The sequence below is a fragment of the Scyliorhinus canicula genome, chromosome 30 (assembly GCF_902713615.1).
Source record: "Scyliorhinus canicula chromosome 30, sScyCan1.1, whole genome shotgun sequence".
Taxonomy (NCBI): Eukaryota; Metazoa; Chordata; class Chondrichthyes; order Carcharhiniformes; family Scyliorhinidae; genus Scyliorhinus; species Scyliorhinus canicula.
In genome coordinates this window covers 7,514,038-7,525,433 of record NC_052175.1, presented here as the reverse complement: position 1 = coordinate 7,525,433, position 11,396 = coordinate 7,514,038, and the positions used below count along the sequence as shown (strand labels likewise).

The 11,396-nt window shown below is 45.1% G+C and overlaps 1 gene segment (V, D, J or C); it reads right to left on the bottom strand.

The window, feature by feature from the left end:
* Window positions 1–484: 484 nt before the first annotated feature.
* LOC119958687 lies at window positions 485–11,155 on the bottom strand. The segment is given in 6 exon segments: window positions 485–916; window positions 1,585–1,643; window positions 1,771–1,884; window positions 4,027–4,329; window positions 4,413–4,751; window positions 10,854–11,155. Coding segments are annotated over 6 exon segments (1,062 nt in total).
* Window positions 11,156–11,396: the final 241 nt, after the last annotated feature.

Genomic DNA, 11,396 nt, shown 5'->3' with positions numbered 1-11,396 from the left:
TTATACTGACCTATTCAGCCCATCCAAGGTACGACTCCCATCAAGACGGCCGATTTTGAAAAACCCTTCCCCACATGCCGTCCCCACAAATTGCACCTGGACAAACAAATGGGAATAACTGGGAAAGGAAAGCAACTACCTTGTTTCAAACCCAACCCAGCAGTCTCGTTTCAACCTTCCAAGGAGCGAGTGTCCCACACTTAACAGGTTCAGGACACCTGCTGCGCCAACCAGTGCAGGTAGATCATTAGTACCAGCCCCCTATGATACTGTGGTAGAAAGTAAACTATGCACCACATCATAGAAGAATGCCAATCCACAAATTCAGGGAAGGCCTATCCGCACTCAACACAGTAGGACGAAAATAAACTGATTCCCTTCGGGAATTTACATTTGCTAAGTAAATAAATAAACCTGAGCATAGCTCATTCACTGATGGTATCTGGACTGCACGATCAATCAATATTACCTCATAAACTGAATGTGTTGGTTTCAAATTGGTTTAATCGATTGGTAACTTGGACAAATTGGTAACTTGGACAAATTGGTAACTTGGAAAAGCGCTCTGCAAGCGTTTCCAATGAGCTTAAACATACAAATACACAACATAAAAATAAATCATGAAACGCTAACTGAAAGTTTGTAGTTCCGTGTGTCGGAATGCAGAGGGTTTGTTCTTGCGTGGAAACCGTCCAGAAGATGGCGATTCAACATTCTGTTTACTCGCGTATCACATGTAAATGTGCATGCAGGCTGGAACAAGAACACTTTCCATACCATGGCTTTCCTCCAGTGAGGACAAAACCTCGTAAATTTTATACATAATGTAAGATCCAGGAAGCAGATTGTGGGCTCTCTAATTAGTTGGATATCAGAGTGCGGAGTCTGCGTTAACCACCAGACGAGCATAAACAGTCTGTAAGAAAAAACAGAAAACATTTGCATAAACTACTCCAACGTCATGGGGGCAATAACAGTTATTCAGCCCTTCGAACCTGTGTATCCTAAGCCACCGTAGCAGAGTGGTTCGCACTGTTGCTTCACAGCGCCAAGGTCCCAAGGTTCGATTCCCGGCTTGGGTAACTGTTTGTGCAGAGTCTGCACGATCTCCTTGTGTCTGCGTAGGTTTGTTCCAGGTGCTGAGATTTCCTCGCACAAGTCCCAAGAGACGTGATTTTTTTGTGAATTGAACATTTTGAATTCTGCCTCTGTGTACCCGAACAGGCGCCGGAATGTGGCGACTAGGGGCTTTTTACGTAATTACATTGCAATGTTAATGTTAGCTTGCTTGTGACAATAGCGGTTATTATTATTAAGCCGATCAGGCCGGTTTAGTACCCTAAACCATGATCCACTTAACACAAGTTTAATCAATCAATCCACGTTTTGAAATGTTGGATCGAACCACATCCATATTATCAACTATTTCCGCAGTGCTATAGAAAACGTGAACTGTGTTACCTGGCAGTCTACACTGTGCAATGCCCATAGACTCATGTGCCAAGGCCTAATTCTCTTCAAACTTGGATTAAGAATCTGAAAAACGTATCTACACATAAAAAGAATAATTATAATCATAGTTACCTCATTTTCCAGGGAACCTGCTCTAGAATCTGTCAGTTCTTCACCACGTTTACTGTTTCCTGTCACAAAAACAAATTTAAACTGAGTCTAAATGACCAATTTGAGCACCAAGCCGGCCGGAAGCAACAATATCCCAGCGAGAAATAGGTGAATTAAGAGCGGCGGAGTTACAGGTCTACGCTTTACCTGTCTGCCTGTTCCTACAGCTCCTCCGACCAGTCAAAACAACCACCAGCAGAAGTAGAAGCGCAGACATACTCCCGGAAAGCAGGAAGATGCAGCTGGTAAAACGCGGAGCATCTGCACAACAAAACATTAAAAAAAATCATTGATCCAATATCATAACCCATCGCAACTTTCAGAAACGCCAGCAGCAGGGAACTGAGTAATCAATGTCAAACTTGTTAGTGTCAGTAATATCTCCGGAGCACATTCTGAAAACAGTCGGTTTTTGAAAACCAATACGTAAACCAAGCCAATTTCCAATGCCAACGAAGCTGAATGGATGAATAGCGCAAGACTGACGGGTGGAATTAGTTAGAATGGTACGCATGGAAATAGATGGATGGAAAAATATTGAGACATCCATACATAGAGTCATGAAATTGTAGACAGATGGACAAATAGGATAGTCGGATAGATAAACAGGTGGATGGATGGATCGATGGATGGATAGATGGATTGGATGGATGAATGAATGAATGGATGAATGAGTGGGTGGATGGATGGGTGGATGGATGGATGGGTGGAGGGATGGATGAATCGACGGATCGACAGAGATATTAATAGATAGATATATATGCAGATGGATAGAGCGATGGAAAATTAGAGTGACAGGGAGATGAGCCTTTTCAGGTAGAATTAAAACGAGAAAGATACATGTGTGAAAGGAAAGCTGCATGAAATAACAGTACGTCAATGAATAGAGCAGTGTAATGGAATTAGGTAATGGATTGTCTATGTTTCTACGCACACTCTATGAATGAATTCAAGGAACATCTTAGTCCCCATTTCTCTCTCCTGATTGTACCAACACTCCGAAATTGATCCCAAGGTCCAGACCGAAAAACAACGCTTCCAAAATGTTCCTATTGAGAGGAATACTAACTCCCTTTTTCTGAATATAACGTTCTATCCATCTTTTTCACATATCATTGCTGATGGATGCTTTATGTTCCCCCAACAGCAATCCTGTGAGACAAATGGAGTGCGTGCGGAGATGCTTAAAAGTTATACCTACTGCATTGTCTTTATATGTCAATTCAGGCACCGTTTTTCAAAAAGACATTGGTATTAAATTTGTTGTGTTTCATTACATTTCATAAAACAACGTTGACTGCCCTCAGCTTTTGCAGGCACTTACAAGTACTCAGACATTTCACTTCGAACAATTGATGCCCAAAATATGTCCCCCATCATGTAAGATGAACGAAGTCATGCTTACCTAAAATGATTCATATGTTCTATATTGGATCAAAGGTTATGTCGACAAAGTTAGTGTTCGGGATATGCACCCACAGGAAAATAATTGTAAATCTGATAGAGGAGCGGAGAGTTTGCGGCGACCTGCACAGAAGGGGCCTCACGTTAGCATGGTGGTTAGCATCAATGCTTCACAGCTCCAGGGTCCCAGGTTCGATTCCCGGCTGGGTCACTGTCTGTGTGGAGTCTGCACGTCCTCCCCGTGTGTGCGTGGGTTTCCTCCGGGTGCTCCGGTTTCCTCCCACAGTCCAAAGATGTGCGGGTTAGGTGGATTGGCCATGCTAAATTGCCCGTAGTGTAAGGTTAATGGGGGGATTGTTGGGTTACGGGTATACGGGTTACGTGGGTTTAAGTAGGGTGATCATTGCTCGGCACAACATCGAGGGCCGAAGGGCCTGTTCTGTGCTGTACTGTTCTATGTTCTATGTTCTATCACTCAGAGTAGCAATGCAGCATAATAAGGCCTTAAAACACAATCTCCTTTGCCGGTCATTTTCCATTAATGGAATACAATGTTAAAGTTATAGCAAACGGGAATCTGGCATCAATGTAAGCCCTGTGACCAATTCCCGATATCTGAGTATAATATAAAGCTTCAGTGGCTCCTGGAAAGTGCAACAAAGGCGTTTCATTGGTACCATACGACAATAGAAAGGTTCCAAATATCAGAAAAGATTGAAGAGAACGCGACACTTTCCTCAAGAATATTGGAGGTTGATATCTGAACTAAATCTGGTGTTTAAGATGATGATTTAATTACTGACACGACAGAATGTGGCCGATCACAATCCCCCCACCACCCCATACACGTTGATCCCAACTAAACAGATAGAAGGAATCAGATAGATGAACATTGCAATGACGAAATATATGGGAGAAGGAGTGACTTTAAATGCACAAAGAGATATTAAAAACGAACAAGCCGCGCATTAAATACAAAAGGAAAATGATAATCGATACCACTCTGAGATGAGACGATTTCACTGAGCAGATTTACACTTGAGTTAATTTGAACAACACAATTGCAGCGAGCGCCGCTGCCAAAAATCTCCGTGGGGAGATATATCAAACTCCTGATAGTGTAGGATCCGTCGGTATCGATTATTCCAGAATCGGTTTGTGCGTCCGTAATATGCCCAGAAACATTCCAGAGGATGGCGAAAGAATCGGGATCCACTTTCTTTACCAAACACACCAATGGGATAATTTTCATCCCGGAAATGTCTTCCGGTGGCAGAGTTAACAGGTAGATTATTGGAGAGCCTGGTGGGGTGGAAAGGTAAGATTGGATCAGGATTGGACAAAACACCCGAGGTGTCTGTGTTGCAAATAATCGTAATTATTACCTGCGATGAGCAATTTGGAGCCGTTTCCAAACTTAAATGGGGCTGTGCTGTACTCCTTAGCTCCACAGTAATACACCCCCGAATCATTGGCCTGGACATCGCTGATGATCAGAGTGTAGATAGTGGACTTATCATTAATTTCTCCCGAAAATCTCCCGCTTGGAGGGTTGTAATTTGTTACAATATAAACTAGCTGCAGATGTTTCTGGTTCTGCCGCATATACCAGTGGACAGCAGCCCATGCCAACCGACCCGTGTGACAATGCATCTTGAGGGTACTTCCAGGCGTGACACTCTGAACCGCCGGAGTCTGGAATAACGCTGCCTGCGATGCAATAACTGAAAAAGAGAAAGTCATCAGCACAGATTCTGTTATGGCAGGGAGAGAGACTGTTTCCTCTACCGATCCACCTACAGCAATAAACTATAAAATGGACCATCCTCTCAGTAATTTCGCTCACAGAACAAACGCTGAGGATTACATTTGAAACGATAACAGGCCCAAAATGGAAAGAACCGCTTTGCAGACATTCGAGGGCGTTACATGAAATGTCGTAGCCGTTGCATTATAGGAATCGCAGCAGCCCAAATGTTTGCAACGGGAGATCCCACAAAGTGATCAGGATTCAGATCATGTTTTTCATGATGTTTGTGGAAGAGTAGATATTGGCCACCAAGGCACTGGGATAAATTCACCTACCACACCCCCCACCCGTCCTCCGCTCTTCGGGTAATAGTGCGATGGGATGTTTCTGATCGCAGAGTGGCAGATAGCGTTTCGAGGTTTAATATCTCCTCCGATAGCAGGGAGACTGTTGCCGTGTGAGCCATTAAGATCATATGGTTTTAATTCAGTAATGCAACATAAAATGTGCAACATGAAGCGTGTTGGGTACCACACCTCAGGAAGGATATTTTTGCTTTGGAGGGAGTAGAAGTTAGGTTTGCAAACTGTCAGCATGGTGCCGCAGTGGTTAGCCCTGGTGCCTAACAGTGCCGGGGTCCGATGTTCGACCCCGGTTCTGGGTCACTGTCGCTTTGGGGTTGCACCTACTACCAGTGTTTGCGTGAGCTTTGCCCACACAACCCAAAGATCTGCAAAGTAGGTGGATTGACCATGTAAAATTGCCCCTTAATTGAAAAATAATTAATTTGGTGCTCTAAATTTATTGAAAACCGGTTGGACATTTCAAAACTATGGCGCACAGTCTAAATATTAGGGCCAAACCGTTCAGCAGAGATGTTAGGAAGTATTTATTCGGTAAAAGGCTCGTGAATGTTCCGAACACTCCACCACACACAACAGATGGAGCTAAAACAGTGGCTAATTTAAATCTGAGGTGGATAGCTTGTTCTTAAGTAAAGGTAGCGAGGGATATCGGCCAAGGCAGGTATATGGAGATGGCCACAGATCTGCCATGATCTAATTAAATGTGGGACATGCTCGAGGTGCTGGATGACCTTTGGTTCCTATTAAGCTAATATATTAGAATATGACGATTGGAATAATGAGCTACATGGGTAATTGTCTCAGTCATCTTACCCTGCAGTTCGAACAATCTAAGAAAGGAAAAAGTACCAAACCTGGAAAGAGTTGAAACAACGCATAGAAACTTAAGATCACCATGCTCTGAGATCCCAGGAACGTCTGCTGTGAGATAAGAACCGGTGTTTCTCTCGAGACTCTCGATGTTCGCTTTCTGTGCTTAAAAGAGTTGGTGAAAATGCAAATTGTTTTGCAGTGTCGACGTGTCGCGTTTAAAAATAACACGATGGAATAAAAGCAGAGAAACATGAATCTTGCCTGAGGTTTTCCTGTTTACAGTTGGGGCGCCCACGCACAGCCCTGTCTGCAAAGGGCAAGCGTTTGATCTGGTGTTGTGCACGCGTGAATGGCGTTGCACAGTGCAGATTAGTTCATATTGTGAAATAAAGGCAATGAGGCTCGTTTCAAACCAGAGTACTGATTGTGAATTTCACGTGGACACAGAACAATAGCCACCAATGCCGAGTGATTCGTTTAACTCATCCATAACCCAAACTTGTTCTAGTTTTAACAACAACATAACAGATGGGGGGCTAGAATTTGATTATAATATTTCAGTGACAGTTTCACCCAATGTTGTGCCACGCGTATCTATTGATGCCAGAATTACTCCGGTGGCTCAGTGCAGAGCGTTGTTGGTGGAATAGCATTGCCACTGTCACCGAACCGAGCTTTCTGGGTTTGAATCGCACGGTAAGTGATTCCATTTAGAAATCAAGTTATAATAATGAGAACCAAACCATTTGGCAGCACGGTAGCATGGTGGTTAGCATAAATGCTTCACAGCTCCAGGGTCCCAGGTTCGATTCCCGGCTGGGTCACTGTCTGTGCGGAGTCTGCACGTCATCCCCGTGTGTGCGTGGGTTTCCTCCGGGTGCTCAGGTTCCCTCCCACAGTCCAAAGATGTGCGGGTTAGGTGGATAGGCCATGCTAAATTGCGCGTAGTGTCCTAAAATATCAGGTTAAGGTGGGGGGTTGTTGGGTTACGGGTATAGGGTGGATACATGGGTTTGAGTAGGGTGATCATTGCTCGGCACAGCATCGAGGGCCGAAGGGCCTGTTCTGTGCTGTACTGTTCTATGTTCTATGTTAAGACGCATCTGCTGCGCCAACGCCACTTAGAGAAGGAAATATATAATTGTTGTCCGATTTCTATGTGGCTCCAAATCTACAGTAAAGTGATCGACCTTTAAACGGCTTAGAAAGCCACGCCCTTCAAAGCAATTAGAGATGGCCAAAGTATGGCGTACATCCCATATTATTCGCCTTACATCAATTCACGTCCACCATGGAGTCAATGGAACATTCTTGTCGCCTACCCTGTCGAACCCTCTCAGAATATTCAAGAACTCAGGTCAAGAGGGGCAAAAAATCCCCCAAATGTTCAGACTTTCCTGTTAGTTGTCAACTGCCAGTTGCGGGAGCAATAATGCAAACAAGATGCCTTTTGCATAATGTGGTGGCCAGAAATGTCCACAGTGATACCAAGTGCTATCCAACCACCACAGTGCATTACATCACAAAGTTTGCACCGAAACTGGAGGGGCAGAAATATCTTGGTGCGAGGTTTACTAATATTACACGGGAGGGTTTAAACTAGTATGCCGAAGGGGGGAGAGGATGGAAACAGGATCAACAGATCAAAAGGCGAAATAACTGAGGGGGAACTAGAGAATAGTGTCAGTAAGACTCAGATGAAGTGCAGGCAGGGAGATGTTGCTGAACAAAGCGGGGTCGTGATCATGCATGTGTTTCAATGAGAGGAGAACAAGAAAGACAGCCGAACTTAGAGTTTGGGTTAGTTTTTGGAACGATGATGCTGTTGACATATCAGAGGCCCTGGGGTGGCAGCGCAGCGACAAACAGAGCCGGTGATGCATACCACTCTGGATCGTTTTGCCAGGCAGAAGCGGGAATGTTTGGACCCGATTAAAGATCAATTGATCGGCTCGAGAGCAGATTGGACGCTCAGGATCGGCCGATTCAGAAGGCAGAGAAGCAGCTGGCTGAACAGGAGAAGCAGCGGTGGGGCTGTAGTTCGGGATGCTTCGGGAACAGCAGAAAATGCTCCGGGAGAAGGTGGAGGGCATTGGGAACCGGTCCCGCCGGCAGAACTTCGGGATTGTCGGGCTCCCGGAGGGGGCTACGGGAGCAGACGTTGGGGCATACGTAGCGGGTATGTTCGAAAAGCTGCTCGGGGAGGGGGCATTCCCCCGACCGTTGGAGGTGGACCGAGCGCTTGCTAGGAAGCCGCGAGCGGGGGACAATGTTGGTGAGATTGCATAGGTTTCTGAACAAGGAATACATTCTTCGTTGGGTTAAGCAAACGCGGAGTTGGAAGTGGGACCACAGCATCCTGCGGGGGCACCAGGGCATGAGCGTGTAGGTGGCGAGGAAGAGGGCAGGCTTTAACCAAGAACAAAGAAAATTACAGCACAGGAACAGGCCCTTCGGCCCTCCTAGCCTGCGCCGATCCAGATCCTTTATCTAAACCTGTCTCCTATTTTCCAAGGTCTACTTCCCTCTGTTCCCGCCCGTTCATATACCTGTCTAGATACCCCTTAAATGATGCTATCGTTCCAGCCTCTACCACCTCCGCTGGTAAAACGGAGCAGGCACCCACCACCCTCTGCGTAAAAAACTTTCCACGCACATCTCCCCTTTCACTTAGAAATCGTGCCCCCTTGTAACTGACACCCCCACTCATGAAAAAGGTTTGTTCCTATCCACCCTGTCCTTACCTCTCATAATTTTGTAGACCTCAATCAGGTCCCCGCTCAACCTCCGTCTTTCCAATGAAAACAATCCTAATCTGCTCAGCCTTTCTTCATAGCAATCCCCCTCCATGCCAGGCAACATCCTGGTGAACCTTCTCTGCACCCTCTCCAAAGCATCCACATCCTTCTGGTGATGTGGCGACCAGAACTGCACGCAGTATTCCAAATGTGGCCTAACCAAAGTCCTATACAGCTGTAACATGACCTGCCGACTCTTGTACTCAATACCCCGACCGATGAAGGCCAACATGCTATATATGCCTTCTTGACCACTCTATCAACCTGCGTTGCCACCTTCAGGGTACAATGGACCCGAACACCCAGATCTCTCTGTACATCAATTTTACCCAGGACCCTTCCGTTGACCATATAGTCCGCTATTGAATTTGATCTTCCAAAATGCATCACCTCGCATTTGCCTGGATTGAACTCCATCTGCCATTTCTCTGCCCAACTCTCCAATCTATCTATATTTTGTTGTATTCTCTGACAGTCCTCCTCGCTATCTGCAACTCCACCAATCTTTGTATCATCAGCAAACGTGTTAATCAGACCACCCATACCTTCCTCCAAGTCATTTATGTAGATCACAAACAACAGTGGTCCGAGCACGGATCCCTGTCGACCACCACTAGGTACCCTTATCCATTTTGTGACACTCACTTCCACCACTACTCTCTGTCTCCTGTTACCCAGCCAGTTCTTTATCCATCTAGCTAGTACACCCTGAACCCCATACTTTTTCCATCAACCTGCCATGGGAAATCTTATGAAACGCCTTACTAAAGTCCATGTATATGACATATACAGCCCTTCACTCATCAATTAACTTTGTCACTTGCTCAAAGAATTCTATTAGGTTTGTAAGGCATGACCTTCCCTGCACAAAACCATGCTGCCTATCACTGATAAGTCTATTTTCTTCCATATGTGAATAGATCCTATCCCTCAGTATCTTCTCCAACAGTTTGCCTACCACTGTCGTCAAGCTCACAGGTCTATAATTCCCTGGATTTTCCCTGCTACACTTCTTAAATAAAGGGACAACATTAGCAATTCTCCAGTCCTCCGGGACCTCACCCATGCTCAAGGATGCTGCAAAGATATCTGTTAAGGCCCCTGCTATTTCGACCCTCGCTTCCCTTAGTAACCTGGAATATACTGAAGGTTTCTCCATTAGGTTGCACTTCATTCCTTTCCCAATGAAAGCACATTTGCGTCTCCTGGCTCTCCACCCTTTGGCCACGGGGACAGAGTTTTGCCCATATCCCTCCTAATCTGCAAAAACCACTATCAAATATCTGCTCGAACTTATCTTCTCCAAAGAGACCAGCATCAGTGTCTATCGATAATGCACGTGAATTAATGTTACCATTCGTGATACCGTTCCCGTGAATCTTTTCTTCCCTGTCTCTAATACATTATCCATACAGTACGGTGCCCACATAGGACATAGTATCCAGTTGATGCTGAACCAGAGTTTTGTTAATGTTCAGCGCAGCTCCCTTCTTGTTCTACTCTCTGCCCTAATTTTAATACCAATGGCTCTGCATGCGTTAGTAATCGCCCTATCCCTGTCAATGGGTTGGAACAATGAAGCTCCGGTTCCCCCTGCTAAAATAAAATCTGTGTGATACACTTGGGATAATTTCTGAAAATGAAATTTCTTTGAGGCGTTTGACCCAGATTTTAATGTTGTCAAAGATGGCAAGTATCAGGAAGCAGGATTAAACCAATAAAACAGAGGTTACACGCATGATGGGTTCTGGAAAATGAGGTTCAGAGAAAACGAATGAATGTCTCAGAAAACAAGTCAGTTATTGCCAACAAGTTCAACTTTTGTCTGGTTTCTGTTTGTAAAGCGCATCCAGCATAGAACTGATCACAACTTTATTTCAAAGTTCACTGCCTAAAATGGGCGGTTGAAGCTGATTCAATAATAACTTTGAGAAGGTAACCCGATTATAAATTGAAGGGAAAGTGTGACAGAGCTATCGGGGTAAAGATTGGAGAGCCTTTGTTTTTATTTAACAGGCTTCAGTGTTTTATCTTAGAGGAAATCATTCTTACTAACTATAACTTGAATTAAAACAATCATTGTGAAGATCACCGATTCACCTGTCCTTGTGCCTGCTGCTTTGGGGATCGACACGCTCTTTGTCCCACATTTGCCTTGTGCCCCCAGATGAACAAGACAAGTACAGACAGGGCCGCTTCTCCACATATTCATCGACATCCTGAGCTGACGGGTGATGATGTAGGTCCCGTCCTCCTCGATAGTACTGGAATCGCTCGATCCCTCGGTTACCAGGTCGGACATATTGTAGAAAATAGCAATCCGGTCAGAAGAAAGTCCAGTGACTAAACACACCAAGGGGATGGTTTCCCTGGAATGCTCCTCACCGTGTGGCACAAATATCTACACCGCCGTCTTGTTGGTGGAACTGTCTGGACACAGATTGAGACATAGTCAACGATTGAGTCACACAAAATGATATTGCTGTGCATGATCAGAATGTATTTCAATTGTTCTCTTACCTCCAACCAGTAGTGTAGCTGCTTTCGGGAGCGGTTCATGACTATCCACACCAGCACAGTAGTCATTCGGCTGGATTATTGAGCGGAGTCTGCACGTTCTCCCCGTGTGTGCGTGGGTTTCAT